This window comes from Stegodyphus dumicola, chromosome 9 (assembly GCF_044657685.1).
Source record: "Stegodyphus dumicola isolate Sdum_Otavi_A_Nest chromosome 9, ASM4465768v1".
Taxonomy (NCBI): Eukaryota; Metazoa; Arthropoda; class Arachnida; order Araneae; family Eresidae; genus Stegodyphus; species Stegodyphus dumicola.
In genome coordinates, this window is record NC_140776.1 from 53,133,484 (window position 1) to 53,151,374 (window position 17,891).

Genomic DNA, 17,891 nt, shown 5'->3' on the forward strand with positions numbered 1-17,891 from the left:
AATATTCGATCTTTCACAAGACGTATTTGGTGAATGTTGACATTCTCCGGTGAAAGTCGACACTCTCCAATTTCGGTCTTTCACGGTAACATATATAAGGAGCTTCTTGTTGCACATTAATATTTACTGTTATAAACAAAGGCGAAGTACTTTTCAAAAATAACAAGTACAATTTGGTGGTAGGTGTTTTGTAACATTTTTTTAATGTTTTGAAATCTCTTTCCTTCATTCTCACTGTTATCTGGTTGATCTCCAAAAAAATTAATCACAGCATCCCACTGTTACAAAATCCTTGCTATAGATTCTAACAGTCTCGTACAACATCTCGTACTGCAATAGTTCAAAATTTTATGAAATTCTGCATTCTGTCCCAAAATTTGTTTAGCAACTTTAAAGCTATGCTTCCGTTTTGAACTTTTCTCCAAATAAAAATATATACCGTAATTTCCGGAAGAAACGCCGTGGCGTTTACATGTTTAAAACTTAAATTTTCAGCGGGTGCGACGTTTCTACCCATGTGGCATTTAGGTGCACTAAAAATAAAATATTTCCTATGATGGTCATTGTACATAGTTTGGATGGCCTTGTCATTGTGCATAGATTGGTGCTGTTCCCACACAAAAGACCACTCGGTTGCTTTTTGCGAACGTTATTTTGTTTACGTTCTTTCCCTTGAACGGACTTACATGCCTTATTCACCCTAAACGAGATTTCAGAACAATAACATTCTTCCCCCTTTCAAATCATCATTCTCATCAGTTTGAATAGTCTCTCTCCTCTGCCATTCGCTGAATCTTCCAGGACCCATCCTCTTTCTACCCCTGCCTTTTCTGCAATTTTTTTCAAAGGCGGACACGACTCCACCTGCCTCCCAATAACTAACCTGATGTATTTCCCCTTCAGCATGAATGGATTTTTCTTAGCATTCTGCCAAATACAGATCCCATCAGTTAGGGTACAAGTACTTGTTGGATAGCTTTTAATTAGGGAGCGGAAAATTTTTGAAAATGTCTCTAAACGGCACAGAAGCTATACATTTCTTACCTTTAATTTATTTTTGAGTTATGGTTTCATTTCATGCATTTTTCTTAACTGGTATGTCATACATCAGGACTTAGGTTGAGTTTTTGCATCTATACGGCCCACGCCGATGTCATGCGCAATTTAATCTATTGCGGCGTTTATGCTGATGCGGCGTTTCTGTGTAATTTTAATTTTTTTCCGCCATTTTTCTCGAGTGCGGCGTTTACGCTGATGCGGCCTTTCTTCCAGAAATTACGGTATCTATTAACAACATTCCAATTTCTAAGCCAATGAATTTTTCAGTTGCCTTTTTTTGCAGCTATATGCAAGAGGTGGCATGGACAACCTCGGATGATTATACCTGGTTGATACATTTTGATAAACGATGTTACACCTGTAAACTTTCCAATCATATGACCGTAATTTCGCACGTATACTCCGCGGACTATCTGTTTTTTACTACTACTACGCTGACTATCTGTGTTTAAAATGCGAATTTTTGAAGCTGCGGACTATCCACCAGTGCGGATAATACGCTGTTTGTTCACGGTTAATATCATTGAAATTAAAAAAATACGCTGTTGTGAACTGCCGATGATCAAATAAAAAAATGGTGCGAGATACCAAGAAAACATTCGTATGTATCGTATCGATAGTAAACCATAGAGCATAGTGCAGAACGAATGAGTACTAGCAAGTAGAGCTTCTAAAATCCAGGCTGGCGCATCAAGTGATATGAGCACTCACTCAGCGCAACCAGAGTCTTGTATCGTTCGCACTACTTTAGCGCAACTGCCGGGAGGGGGAAAAGTAGTTGATGCGTCAGCTCGGTTTTTAGAAGCCTTACTAGCAAGTACCTGGAGTACGAAAAAAAGCGTGATTTGTTTACTTATAGTGAGTGTGGTTTGGCAACACCAAGCGAGTGGGGTCGAAGGAGTTGAGAAAGCTGAAAATAGAGAAGCGGGCCGTTATTTTGAAGTGGACGAGAAAGCGGTGAGAAATTGGCACAAACAAAAGGATGTGTTAAAAGGCATGGGAAGAAAGCGATCCAATCGGCATGGAAAGTAAAATGGACAGCTTTAGAGGAAAATTTACAGAGATGGGTTCTCGACCAAAGAAATGCCGGATGCTCCATTTCAACAGTTAAAATCCGTCTCTGAGCGAAGTCCATGGCAGAAGTGATGCAGATAAAGGATTTCAAGGGAGGAATAAATTAGGTTTACCGCTTCATGCGTCGTAAAAACTTGAGAATTCGCAGAACGACGACAATGTGTCAGGCTGTTCCGGACTACGCAGATGAAAAAAAAAAGCTTCTTTCCTTCAGTTTACAAGGAAAGTTATTGCAGAAGGATAATATTCCCTAAAAAATATTATAAATATGGACAAAGTTCCATTAACATTTGATTGCCCACCGAATCACACCGTCGATACTTGTGGAGTGAAAACAATATCAATAACAACTGGTCAAGAAAAGACCCAATTCACAGTGATGCTCACCTGCTGCGCTGACGGCACAGTTGAAGCCGCTCTTAATCTTTAAGAGAAAAACAAATCCCAAGGAAAATTTTCCTCGAAGCGTCGCAATACGGTGCAATGAAAAGGGTTTGTGCAACGAGGACATTATGCTCGATTGGTTTCAAGAAGTTTGGAAAAAAGAGAGAAGGTGCCTTTTTCAATTCCAAAGGAGTACTAATTATGGATTCCATGAGGGCACACATAAAAGACAGTAAGACAGTGTAAAGGTAAAAGCTAAAAAAAAAATAAAAAAAAATAAAAAAAAAATCAGTGCTGAACTTAGCGTTATTCCAGGAGGTGTCTGCAACCTCTGGATATTAGCGTGAACGAAAGTTTCAAGTCCCATGTACGTGCTCGCTGGGAGATCTGGTTGTCAGAAGGTTTACATACTTTCACAAAAGGAGGAAATATGAGACGTGCTTCATACACTGAAGTTGCCGAATGGGTCGATAAATCCTGGAAAAGTGTTAAAGTGTCAACCATCCGATCGGGATTTATAAAAGCCAGGATTGTTAGTGAAATCGAGAAAATCACTGACAGTGAAGACAGTGATGCTGAAAATGAACTTTCGGACACTCTTCCCGAAAATATATTAGAACTGTTTAATTCTGATACCGATGAATCAGACTTTGAAGGTTTTCATGAATGTAGTAGAATGTGTCATTAATTAATATATGATTAATTAGTAAGCACTGTTTTTTATTTGTATTCAGCATTTTATTTCTGAAGGTATATTAGTTAAGTACTTTTTTCTATTTATACTTAGTTCTTTGTTTCTAAAAGAATTAATATTGCGGTATTAAAAAACGTAATTTCGGACGTATAGTCCGCGGACTATCTGACGATTTTTGAAATCTTTTTTGTATAAAATCGTGTCTGCGGATTATACGATGATGCGGACTATACATGCGAAATTACGGTACTAGCATTATCTGAAGAAATTGATAAGCAATTTTTTTCATCTTGAACCTTTGCTTTTTAAAGTTTTCATTTATACTATTAAAAATACCTTCTCCAGTATTATTAATGCATTCTAAAAAAGAAATCAATGACGTAATTATCACTTCCTTTTCTTTACTGTAATATGTTATAATCAATGGGTACAGTTTGTTATCATTACCTCCATCAGTACTCAGAGAAAATGATGTATTGCACACTGATTTTATAATATCGGCAACAGTACTTTCTGCAAGCGCTTTCACAATAGCAGCAGTTTTGGTATGACCACAGCTAAATTTTTTTGCTATGGTAGAATCCAGAAACATTGCTTTGAAAAGCTCTTTGGAATAATCCGAAATAGAAAGCGGTACATTATGTTCAACTAAAAATCGAACAAAATGGTATTCGGCTTTTATAGGATCATTATCGTAGTCTTTTAATAAGAAATTTGTTATTTCATTAGATTTTACAGTGCCAAGTTCTATATGCTTTTGAGAAAAAACATGCCATTCACAGTCATCTTTTCTGCCATGTGCAAATGAGAAGTCTTTGTTGCATACGCTGCAGTGTGCGTATTTCACATAAATTTCGAATGTTTTAATGCATGGAAATTCTGAAGAATATGAATCTTTAAATTTCTGCTTTGATAATTTTGGCTTCTTCGTTCGAGGTAGAATTATTAACAAAAAACTTCCACCTGAATATCAGTTCATAAGACACATGCTAAGCTCTCTCGCCGTTATCTAAACAATGGGGCCTGTAGTTGCTTGCAAAGTTCTTTTTTTATAATAATAATAATAAAAAAAAAGCAAGATTCAATTTTTTTCATATATTACATCTTTATTACTCTTTGTAGCGCTCACTAACTCCTTACTGATTTCAGCCATGATAACACTTCGAAAACTAAACTGAAACTATAGGTTAAGTGAAAGTAGTAGTTATTACCTAGTAGAAGTAGTTGTAGTTATTATGACCAATAATAATTGTTGCCTACAAGCAAAGGGCAGGCTAAATACACGGGCAGCAACGAACCCGGAGACAGACGTTACAACAAGCGTCTAGCCCCTCAGATGCTAGTTTCCTCCCGATTTCTCTGTGATCATTTGCGCAGATTCACGTACAGCGTGTTTACCCCACGGAGCTCGGCGTGCTCAAAGTCGATTTTTTTAAAACGTTATACTATTATGTTACAACTTGGTGTGCAATGCTGAGTGTAAATTAATTTCTTTATTAGTTTTTCTGCAATAGTTTTCTTTTTAATTTGGATACATATTTATTTGTTCAGATGTTTTACTATAAATCTATACATAAAGAAAGAATTTCTGATTTATTCATTTATTCATCTACAGATCATTGCAAAGCTACAGATTTCAAAACTTAGGAGCTTATTCCTTTTGTACTGAAGGTGTCATTTAAAAAGTGATTTTATCAGATTTGGCAGGTAAAACTTGTTTTTATTTTTTATTTATTTATTATTTTTTTCATATAAGGAAGAAACAGATGTACATAAGATTCTTGCTTTAAAATGTATGGAATATGAATACCTAAAAACCACTTTCAAACGTTTTCAAAATTCGGCCCCGAAGGGGGAAGATGTGTGCTTCTCATATTCCTTCATACCTCAGATATAAGACAAACTTATGAATTATTCCCGTAAAATGTAAAGAACACGGATAAATGCTGACGTCAACACGCACAGGGAGGGGGATTGATTGGCATAAAATACAAGTTTACATAATGTACAAATAAGCCTTATTAAAGGTACACACATGGTATGTAAAGCTAGTTAGTATGTAAAAAAACTTAAGGTTTCTATTAAAATGTTATCAATAATTAAAAACACAAAATAAAAATATATCAGCATGTGGCAATTCACAAAACTGTGATGTGATTTTGAAACTATGATGAGATTGTTACAATGTTCAGTAAGTTTTATACAATTCTACACATAATAAAATGGCCAGTGCACAACATGTGAATGTACATGGGGTTGAATAATTAGAAAATAAAAAACTTGACAAGTATTAAATAGCAAGTATAAAATAGTAGAAAACATTGCTTTCTGTTCAAATTTGGGATTGACTAAGTTTCACCAAAATATATTTATCTACATTAAAACTATTGGTAATAATCTATTGACTGAACAGTATAAAAGTCAATGATTGATTGTATGGACAACATTTGATACTGTTGGACTTGGAGGGGACAAGAGAGACAGTAATGCAAGGAGGATGAACAAAAATAGACTTAATCATTAATCACAGAATACATCAGCCTATTGTGAGCACCTGAGATACAGGTTCAAGAACCTGTTCTGACCTGCATCTGTTCCTGATCATTTTAAGGATCAGAGATGGAATTATCTTAATATTAAAGAGAAGTTCTGAAGAATTGAGAGAGAGAGTATTATATAACACTTACAGGCAGTTGAAAGATGTTTTAGATGATAAAAATGGACATAAGAAATTGTGAATAGGTACTAATGAGTATTGTTAAAATATATATTTTTCACTAGATGTGTTAAGTTTCTTCAGTGGAATTATGTATAAAATTTTTGTCATCTAAAATAATTTTTAGAATTGTATTATTGTCTTCACTCTGTGAAGTTACTGTAGAAGTTTTTGTCGGTTTCCTTTTCATTTTGTATTTGAGAATCTTTTGGGTATTATATTTTTATTAGGTGGAATATCTTTATTACCAGTTGGAAAATGTATTTCTTGTGCATTTAACATAGCAACAGCTTCTAGTTGTAGTGGTGCTGATTTTAGAATCATGGTTAACATATCACATTGTTTGTCAGAATCTACTAATTCTAAACATGTTTGTTTTAGTTCATTCTTTCTGTGTTCTAGTGAGAGGGTCTGTAATTTTTTTTGGGGGGAGGCTACTTAATTCATTTTTATCATCTATAATAAGTGGAGATTCATTATGTATTGCAGTTGTAGTATAAGTAGCAGTATTTCTAGTGTGCTGATATAAGTAATGTGTATGTTTGCACATACTCCACCTAACTTATAAGGCATTTCTCCCGCCTTCTTGGTGTGGTGATCTGCACACTGGGCGCATATTCCAGAGGTCCGCAGTTCAAGTCCTGGCGAAGGTGTTGCTAATTCTTTAATCTCTCTTGCCTCCAATGTAAAATTCTAAGGTCTCTACAGTGACGCCGGGACTAAAAGGGGTGTTAGATGATTGTTCTCCCCACCCAGGATTTAATGATTGGCTCCCTTAAAAACCCCAGTCACCCTTTAAAAGGGTGAGTATATAAAGTATTTCTCCCACCTTCTTGGCATGCCTTCGTGGTATGATGCATATCCAGCGGTCCACGGTTTGATTCCCGGCAAAGGCGTTGCATATTTTTCATCTTGCCTGCTTCCAAAAAAATGCCTAATGTCTCTACAAATTGATGAATCAATACAGCTGCCTATATATCAATGAATGCATATGTTACACTCAGTGCACTGTATGTGACATGTATAAGTTTTGTTACTTTCATGTATAGTGTATATTCCTGTATTATGTGTTGATGAAACAAACCACCCATTCTCATTCTCTATTACTTATCAAGATAGTGTTTCATTTGTTTTATGTCTGATTCTTAAATCCCAAATCTTACTTGTTAATTTACTTTTATTTGCTGTAATTAAGCGATTAATCATTTTATCGCTTACAAATCTCTTAATACCATGTATTATAGCCTTATCCAATCTCTTAAAATTTTTTCTATGAAGATAAATATATTTTAATGTTCGACGCATTCGTTCGATGTGCATGTTTGTGTTAACACCACTGTGAAGTCTATAACAGTATGTCCAGCTGGATGTATTTTGTAAATAATGTTTCAAAGTAATTTGCAAATTCAATAGTGTCAGGATCTTCTTTAAGTAATTTTATTGCTGCTTCTGTCAGTGTATGAAAAGCATGAATGTCTTGTTCATCTAAGAGAGATCTAATTTTATATGTTTTTGCCTGTTTTCCAACATCATTGAGTTTTGTAAAAATAGTTTCTCCAGGCTCTATCAATATGACATGCACAAAAAAGACATTTCTGTAGTAAACCCATTTCAGACTTCCAAGCATTAAAAAAAGATTCAGCCATATCAGACATAAATATTTGATGGTTGTATTTGCCCAACATTTTCTTTAATACATGAAAAAAAAAAAAATGATAGCACTGGCTGATCACATCAATTAGAAATTTAAAATCCTTGGAGCAATCATCTATTGTAAGTAAAGTTATGAGTTCAAATCCGTATGCATTCACCTTATGTGTACCATCAACACATATAAAAGTCAGAACTAAATATTTTTAGTATCTCTCCTTGTGCTTCTGGCATCATTATCAAAACAAAATCATTTCCTTTTTCTAAAAGAGCCCAGATTTACAATACAGTGTACAATATTCATTTCTAAAAATGCCAGAAAACTCACGGATCAACATAGCATACAATATTCATTCATGCTATGTTGATCCCTGGGTTTTATAAAATGAAATGCATGGATGTTCAGAATTTTGTATTTCAGGTACCCACGTATCTACACAAACCCAATCATTTTCATGTCTAACAGAATTAAAAGACAAATTGAAAGATTTTTCAATGTTATGTAAATCTTTTTACTTCCTTGTACAAAGTAAAAAGGAAGTATTGTAATCGTGAAAAGTTTCAGGCAGCATATTTCAAAGAAAATATCCATTTTGACTGCTTTCGAATGCAATTTAACGATGTTTTTGCGTGATATCTGTACGTAAGGACAGAATAAAAAACTCTTTTCCTCCAAAAAATTATAAAACTGCTTTAAAATGAATTCTGAAGAGAATTTTTCGTTGCGTCTGTACGAACGTATGTACGGACGTATCTCGTATAACTCTAAAATGAGTAGCCCTCAGAACATTGAAAGTTTGTATATAGGACTACTATAACATGTAGATGTGCACCTCGTATTTTGGTTGCAATCGGCCGCGCCAAACCTATATAAATATATTTATATATATATCCATTCTGTTACACATATCAGTGATCTCAGTTTCTTTACTCTTATATGTTTGTAAATTGTACACTTTTTGCTTTAAAAATGATTGAATTATGTTGTTCTTATCTTCCGGTTAAGGTTTTTATGCCTTTAGTAAATCTGTATGCAATATTTTTACAATTATCAACAATTTTAAAGTTGTTTAAGTGCCACTAAGCCTAATAATTTTTTTGATGGCAGGCATTACTTGTTTACATTTGAAACAGCAGAGCAGTGGATTTGTTGCCAATCTAGAGAAATATAGCTTCGTAACAACAAAAATAATGCCTTCATTTATTATTGCGAATTAAATCATGCTTAATCCTTTCTGGAATTTTTTCGAGGAAATAATTTTAATGCAGATATTTTGAGTTTTTATGTATTTTTGCCTTGTCGGGAAGTGAGAACTAAATTAATTGAATGAAAAGTACTCAATCGTCTGTGAGAAATTGTTTCTTTTTTGTTTTGTTTGCTTAATTTCTTTTATACATCGTTCTAGCTTTATTATAGTATTTTAATAGAATATGTGGCAACAATTGGATAATTCTTTAAATGATATAAATTTTGTGCATTCTGAGTTATAATATGAACGAAATATAATACTGTTAAGTGCACCTAGCTCCAGAGTGTTGCTATGGTAAACAAATAGAGTGAATTTTAAAGAATGAATTTATTCTATTGTGGTTTATGCGCTGCCATTGAAGTAGTTTTAATTCAATCCAATAAGTTTAAACAAAATGCAAGAAAAAAGGCATATAATTTAATATTTCGTACAAGGAAGTCATGTGATGTACACATCGGATTTTTTGGTAAGTAAATGAACCCTCTCAAGCCCAGCATCTGATAGAGAATTTCTAATTTAATCTAAAATATTATCCAGAGAAATTTTTGCTGCTATCTTTGCTGCAATATTTTTTATTTCATCTGTTGTTAAAAAATAAGTGACCTAAATCTATCCGATGCCCAATATGTATTTTTGGGTATGCCACTACACATTTGCCACCTGTATGTTTCCGTTACTTTTAATGCAGCTGGGCAATATGCATTTATTTTATTGCTACCGAGCATTTTTAAGTAACACAAACCTTTACTTTCTGATATAGAATTTCCTGAACAGTGGTATTACACCATGTATATTAAATATGCTTACTTCATACAAAATTTTGACTTCGTATTATTTTCAATTTCTACCTTCCATGCCAAAAAATCATTAAATGAATTAAATTCTAGCTTAGTATGATTCAAATCAACATCATGAACATTATTGAAATGAAATATTATTTCTCGCTTTTCAAAATTAGCATAACATTCAGGATACACATAATTACCTGTTAGAAGTATGAATTTTATTTTGATATTTCAAATTTTTAGGTCACTAAATTTCAGATGGCAGTCCTCACATTTCTAGCTTGGTGATCGACCACTTTTTACAGAATCATTAATGTAGTATCATTAGAGTGTAATGTATTGGCATGGCATTTCAAACGGCATTTATTTTTGTACGTTTTAAGCAATCAGAGCATACAAAATTACTCTCAGTCACACTAAAATCATTTGCACATCAACCATTCTATTAGAATAATACTACATTGAGTTTTCAGAGACTCAATTAATTAATTGAGTTTTCAGAGACTGAATTAATATAGTATTATTGTAATGAAATTTATATGCATGGAGTTTCAAATTGTATCTCTAGTTGAAAGTTTTAAACAATCACGGCAAACAAAATCACTCTCAGCTTTTCTAAAATTATTTGCACAGTCAACCATATCACTCAATCAGAAGTATCACACATACCAGATTGGAATTATGGCACATGATTACTCCTTCCTGATTTTGATTCGATTCAAAATCAAAAATTCCTTCTGAGGAAACAGAAGTACTTAACCCTGAAATGGGTAGTTTTTCTTGATTTTGTGCAGAAGATATAATAATTAAAGCAATAAAAAAGAGAACTGTATCAGCAATGACAGGCTACCAAAGCAGTACAAAGAGCACAGTAAATAACAGTAAATACGGGGCGCCTTTAGGGAAATAACGATATGCGCAGACATTCAGAGAGGAACCAGGAGGAAACTAGCATCTGAGGGGCTAGACACTTGTGACATTGCAGGGAAACTATTGACAAGTCATTAACGGTTGGAGTTACTGATCTACAATTGCCTATTCTTCAAAACCAGCAAAGCGCTCAACACCTGATAGATGATGACAGGAATATTCAGCCAATCATCGGATGAATTAGTTGGTTCCATTTTGCGTACTGGTTCTACTACTCTGTATCTGAAAAATCCATAGTTTTTCCCATACTTTTTGTTGCTTGTAGTTTTTCATGAATTTCCGTAGTTGGTGTCTATGCAAAAATATCTTCATTAAAAGTTGAAAGATATAGAAAAACATAAAACACTAAATACAGAAATACAGTTAACACAATTTTTCCCCCCCCTCCAATTAAAGTTATTTTTTTAACACACACACACACACACACACACAAAAAAAAAAAAAAAAACAAAAAAAACAAAAAAAAAAAACCACCAAACAATTTGGCCAGCAGTGAAGAAGGCAGATTTTCGGTGCACAAAGACTTAATTCTCTGTTCTGCTAAGTTTCAAATGTAAGCAAATATGGCTGCTGTAGTAAAAAAGATTAAGCTTAGCCACATTTAAACAACTTTGTATGAACAGATGCCATGAAAAAATTCTCTTCTGAATCCATTTTAAATAAGTTTTGGGGGAAAAGTCCTTCATTCTGTCCTTACATACAGATGTCATACAAAAACATCGTTAAATTTCATTCACTATCGGTCAAAATGGATATTTTCATTGAAATATAGTACCCAGAATTTATTGTTATTACAATACTTCCTTTACTTTGTACAAGGAAGTAAAAATGTGGATTTTGCACATGGGGCCTCACATGAACTTGCAAACTACAACTAATGTTTCTGATATTAAGTCAGCAAAGTTACAAGAATTCATTTTTACAACATTCATCAACTCGCAAGAAAATTTCATTAAGAATTAATCACAAAAGTAATCTTATAAGAATTGTAAAAAAACCAATGTCAGAATGCATAAACAGTTTAGTAGCAATATTTAACTATTCTTTTAGGATTAACTCACAAATTAATTATTTTACTCGAACAGTTTAACACTGATATTGTTGAGCAGTGAACACTCTCTGGACACATAAAAATGCACTAATCTGCACATATGCCTTGGTTTGTTAGTGTCAGGGAATTTTTACATAGTTTATTTACATTAACCATACATTTACTGTTTTTTATTCATCACTGATAGCTTTCTGCTAAATTGCATGGATCACTCTTCACATAAAACATACTAGTATAGGAAAACATTCTTTCTTTAGAAATATAAATTTTAAGAGCTTAAAATTAAATTAATAGATCAGACACATTACTACATTCAACTTACTTCTCGTTTATATCGCTCTCTGTCCCTTGCAGCTGAATCTAAAAAAGGTTCTTTTTGCTCTTCATTCATTGCATTCCATTTGGCTGCACATTCCTTACCAAATTCTCCTATCTGCAAATATATTTACTAAAACATTAACATAATAAATATACAATATCAACAAATTTAAAACTCAGAAACTTACATTTATATATATATATATATATATAAAGCAAAGTATATTAATTTATAAAACACACTGGTCATCAAAATTAAAGGATAATAAGAAAAATTATGTTCACTAAGTTAATGTTGCAACCAATGCTGCAATTATTTAATATTACTTAAATACAACTGATCACAAAATTGCACTTCCGCAGCAACATTAGTGCTGTAATATGGAAATTTGGTGAAGAGTGATTCTAGATGTGATTTGATCTGGAGACAAAAAAGAACAAGCAACTTGTCTTCCCTTGTCAGTGAAATACCCATTTCCACTACTGTTTAATGGTTTGTGAAGGAATCATAACAAATGGCAGCACCGAGCTGCATACCTTTAAGGAGGTTCTTGCTACTACTCGGAGGTATGTGCATGAGGTATTGGAACCCCAAGTTTAAACTGTTTGCTGATGCTGTTGGCCCAGAGTTTTTACCCAGTTCTGGATGACAATGCTCGGCCTCATCAAGCATATGTAGCGTCAGAATACTTCCAAACAGAAGATATAACTCGAATGGATTGGCCACTTTACTCACCCTATGTGAACTCGACAGAGCATGTGGGAGCTGCTTTACATCATCATATTTCAGTGTGTCTAATTGGAACTAAAGCTCGTGGAGGTCTAAGGAGCTTCTAAAAAGGAGTCGAGGAACTTCTTCTAAAAGTGCGCTTTTGATCAACACTTTGGCAAAGTCTATGAAATCAAGATGTGAGGTACTCAAATCTGTCTAAGGCTGGGATCCCCAACCTTTTTGTCCCTAAGAGCACATTTTACACTATCTGTTGGACAATTTACTTTTTCAAGGTGAATTTATAGTTGGATACAGTTAATAATATATGCACATAAAAAAGACATCCGTCGCATTTCGCTTTGTACTGGTAAACTGTGTTGGATGCAATTCGTCTTTCATTAAAAATCAGAAAATTTTCACACAGAATTTTATTGAAAACTAAAACATTGTTATTGTGATCACACAGTGGTAGGCAGGTGTTAAACAATTGGCGGGCGCCATAGTTCCTGCAGGCATAGGGTTGAGAAGCTCTGATCTAAGGTGACCATACACCATAGTAAAGAAATTTTCTTTCTACAAGAAATGATTTAATTATTCCATCACCTTCCAATTTCAATAAATTTGATTTTAATTTCCAAATTTTGCAAATAATCAACTGCCAAACATTCTAATTATCTTAACTAATGCTTTTGTACAAAATTCTATTAATAATTCTTCATTAAGTATCTGTTACATTTTATTTCTGTCATTATCCTTTAATTTTGATGACCAGTGAACAAAACACAAACCTTAAATGTAATCAGCTTTTGGTGAAAGAGAAAAAAAAAACCTTTAAAATCTGATGTTTAAAATATAGTGCATTCTGTAAATAATGCAAAAGCTCCACATAACTTTCTTCCATATTCTGAGGAGATAAAATGTCCACAACTATATAATTCAAACCTTTTAAAAAATATTAATGAAAATTTTTGATGCCACATCTGTACACAAAAATTTTTATTCTACACCTTATAAATATAAAAACTGACTGAAAAAATAAAATAAACAGTCAATTTAATAACAGCAGTATGTACATATACATATTAACACTATACTGATATACTGAATTGACTGTACATGCATTTTCTTGCACGAGAACTATAGGCATATAAAATCATTGCAATCGATACAAGGTGCCTAAAATCTTATTAAATCTGCTGTTTAATTTTGAAGCTGAAAGTTTTGAAATGTATTCTCTTCACAGATTGTTGAAATACTCAACATTAATTCTTGCAAACAAACAAATACAGATAAATTAATATTTTGATTTCTTTCTTATGCTTATAACATTTAAACGTACGGCAGCCAGCGGGGGACATGCACTCAGCCTCTTACTCGTATTTAGCTGTAAAGTATTTAACTTTAGGTTATGAATACAAAAAAACTACTTTTATTCAAGTTTGGTATTTATCAACATTTTCTGTGCTCTTTGCTCTTCAATTTAAAATACATTAAAAAAAATCATCTAAATACATGTATACATACATTCAGTCTTTGGAAAGGAGGGGGAGAATGATCTTCTAGCATTGTAAAAAGGAGCATGGAGCAAAAAAGGTTCAGAACCACTGGTCTAAACCAATATTTACTCATTATATGGTATAGAAATTCTCATCTGCATTTTTGTTTGTTTGTTTGTTTGTTTTGTTACTTTTTAGAGGGTAGGAGAGCTACAAAATGCAAAACTGTGACTGTCTGGTGCAAATAAGATGCAAATGCAGCAGAAATAATGCAATCAGTAAGCACAGTACCTTGTTTCTCAATTTCCAATTGAAAGTATAACAGATATAACATTTAACCTTTCTGGCACATTGCCTTTTAAAGTTGAAATTTAAAAAAAAAAAAAATGCTAGGCAGTCTAATCAGGCCAAGAGGAGTACACAGGTAAATTTTTGTAAAGATAGCACATACCATTTGAATTCTGTGGGTGCGCCCGAAGAGGGCACACTGAAAACAGCTTCGAAAAAAGTGCTGAAGCGAGCATTGCCGGGAAGCGCATAATAGAGTAGAAGATTATGATTAAAATTGATTCTGAATACCATAACAGATTTAGCATTACCCAGGGTGCACCACGGGGAGGCCTGCTACTCTACACCCCCCAAAAAAGCTCTTCTTGGTTATATAATGATTACATGCGTATAAATGAAAAAAGTAACTTTGCTATATGATATTTACTTTATTTACATTTCATATATACACTTTCATCTATTTTTTTTTTCCCATGGTGTTACTTTTTGAAGAAAGTGACACCACCTTTGAAAAGCAAAACCCAACATTGCAGGTTTTGAAATGTACTGAGATCCGTATCAGATTCACTACCTGATGACAATTCGTGTCATTGAATGCTTCAAAAATGGTCAGCTCTCTCCATTCCATTTGCAAAATACTTAAAAATCGGAAGGGAAAAAAAAAACTAATATTATATCTACAATTAGAAAATATTAACTTTTTTTTTTCTTTAATGGCGAGCACTTGCTTATATCGGCATCAGCTACTCTAAAGCCAGATTGGTGGTCTCTATTATGGAGGCACCTGACAGATGGGGCCACCATTGCCTTTCATGAAGGGGGACACAATTTTCACATCCATGCCTTCTCCGGGCCTTTCAGTGTTGCAGTCAGGCTCCCCTAACCACTAAACCATCTAGGTAGCAGAAAATAAAAACTATAAAATTAAATTTAATAAAATAAACATCTACAACTCAAAACTATCAAAACATAGAGCTAAGAAAATTTCTTTCAATGAAAGTGAAAGAAAAAAAGAGAGAACTGTAGTGAAAAACCTAAGAACTAACTGTTAAAATTACCTTTGACCTTCTGAAAAACAATGCAACAATTTCTTAGTTGATAACCCAAACCTCCCCTCCCTCCTCCAAAAAAAGGAAGAAAAAAAGAAAGAAGGAAATGAAACACAGGTGTGGACCCACCTTTCTATTGTGACACACAAGATGTTCACCGTTTAATTTTAAGCAAGATTTGAAGGTAAAAATTTTTAACTAATATAGAATAAAGAGATTAGCATACAGCCAAGAAAATAACATAGAAATTTCTTTTCAAACAGTTCTTTTTACATCCTAAAAAGAAAAAAAAAAAAAAAAATCTGGAAGATTTCTTTAAAAAATGAGGGCTTTTAAAAATTAAACATGGCTAAAATTTATGGACTGGTTTGTGTTGTGTTGCCATCTAGTATAAATAATGAAGGTTCAGAGTAACCTATAAATTCTTTTTCTTTCAATTTTTCTGTGTGTACAGAGGGAATTTTTTAAATGTGCCTATACCAAGCACACCTAAAATCTTATATGTGGAGAGGGTTAAGATATCCATCTGATGCAAGATAACTGAAAATGATATAAAAGTAAACTTCTAATTAGCTGAGACAATATATGATATAAAATATACAATTAAGCTAAAATCATGGTTCATCCTGCAGCCTACGAATAAAGTGATACTTCATTCCTTTGCAAAAAGTATAAACACATAGTAAAGATCCTAGTTATAGCTTGAAGAATTACTTTTTAATTTTATTTCAAATTTTGCAGCTCAATGCGCAAAATTCTTGACCTCACAGGTCCTTTTTGTTTTGTTCATAAGCTTTTCTTACATTAACTATATATATACATATATATATACTGTACTGTGTATATATACTGTGTGTGTATATATCTGTATACAGTATATCTATATACAAAGACATCGCAAGCATATTTACTTGCATATCCTAGTTCTTTCAGCATACAGTTTAGAAACTTCTTGTTTATGGCAACAATGTAAAATGCATGCACATATAGGAGTATTTTATGTGAGCATAATGAATATTATTGAAACTGATAAGTCTCTTTAAATACATATAATAAAAATAATATTGTGTTTTGATGCCTGCTTTTTAATGTGCTGTTTATCATTTATTATTCATCTCTTCAGAAAATGCTTACACCACATACTTTCCCCTTCCCAATTTTCAAGTGGTAAAATTAATATCAAAATGTGGCCATAAATACTGAAGCTTTGTAACTGTGACATAGATAATGATGGTGGTGTTGAAGTTCTTTCTTTAATAACACGCAACTGCAGATTTTCACAGGTAATGTTTCTTCTGGGCTAATTTGTACGAATTTTAACACAATAAAGTAATGTGAGAGGCATGATGAGTGCATCCAATTTTAATAATTTCAGACAATTTTTTCACATTGTTACAGTTTTCCAACAGGCAACACACAGAAGTACTTAGGCTATAACTTTTAAAATAAAAAAGTCTACTAAAAAGCAAAATATTTTTCGGTAATTACTGATAGATAAGATTTTTAGTAAAAAATATAAATAATTCTGATGCTGTAGTTCAAGAACGATTTGTTGATTTATATAGCACCAGATACAGCAGAGGAAGGTTAATGCAATTATGTTTTAAGAAAATACTTTTAATGAATTACATATTTAAGACAAATGAGGAAAGAGAATATTGATAATGGGACAAATAATGCATGTTAATCTTTGACAGGACAGAATTCTGATAATCAGCACACCAACGATCTTGCAAATTATAGATTATGCATGTTTGAATTTTGTTTACATTTCTCCTATTTTTAAATTTTTATATTATATTTGGATTGTTGCATATAACTAATCAACCAAGATATACCTCACACCTTAACAGAATCAATTTAATATTTACTGAATACCAACAATCATTTTTATAGCCAATTAATTAAAAGTACAAGGGAAAACAAAATGACGAGGAAAAGGCATAAACGACAGAATTTTTTTAGCCGAATGTAGAATTCTTTTGTTTGAATCCAATATCCACCAGTGAAATTACTTTCAGAATACTCTTAAGCAACATATAACATTAGTAGGGGACCCCAGTACTTTACCATGATATTGGACAGTTAGGTGTAATCTTGCACTAGAATCCGCTTTATGTTGTGGTTTGGTAAGGAATACAAAGGATGGAAATGATGTTAAAAAAAAACTGCATTGCTATGAGGATGCACTGTGTGACTGCGAAAAAAAAAAGAGAAATTAAGTGACATCACACAGATCCAGCCCACATACAGCCTGGATATGTAGGATAGCCTTATGATGAGTGCCTTTTGTTTAATGATATAGCATCAGTATGGGATTCTGTCATTTGTATTGCTGGAAAACTGAGATGGTGGCTGGATGACAATGGGCAACCCATTTGGTAATATTTTAAGAGTCCCCGTGCTACTGAAAATACACTAATCCATATTGCTTA

At 33.1% G+C, this 17,891-nt stretch overlaps 1 protein-coding gene across 2 annotated transcripts in view; it reads right to left on the reverse strand.

Annotated features, from left to right (window-relative positions):
* LOC118197342 (uncharacterized) overlaps positions 1-17,891 on the reverse strand; it is a 100,583-nt gene that overhangs the window by 34,961 nt on the left and 47,731 nt on the right. For both annotated transcript variants that reach the window (XM_035368842.2, XM_035368841.2), the window contains exon 3: positions 11,916-12,026. In XM_035368842.2, coding sequence (XP_035224733.1) covers positions 11,916-12,026 — 111 coding nt within the window. The remainder of the gene's footprint in view (positions 1-11,915; positions 12,027-17,891) is intronic.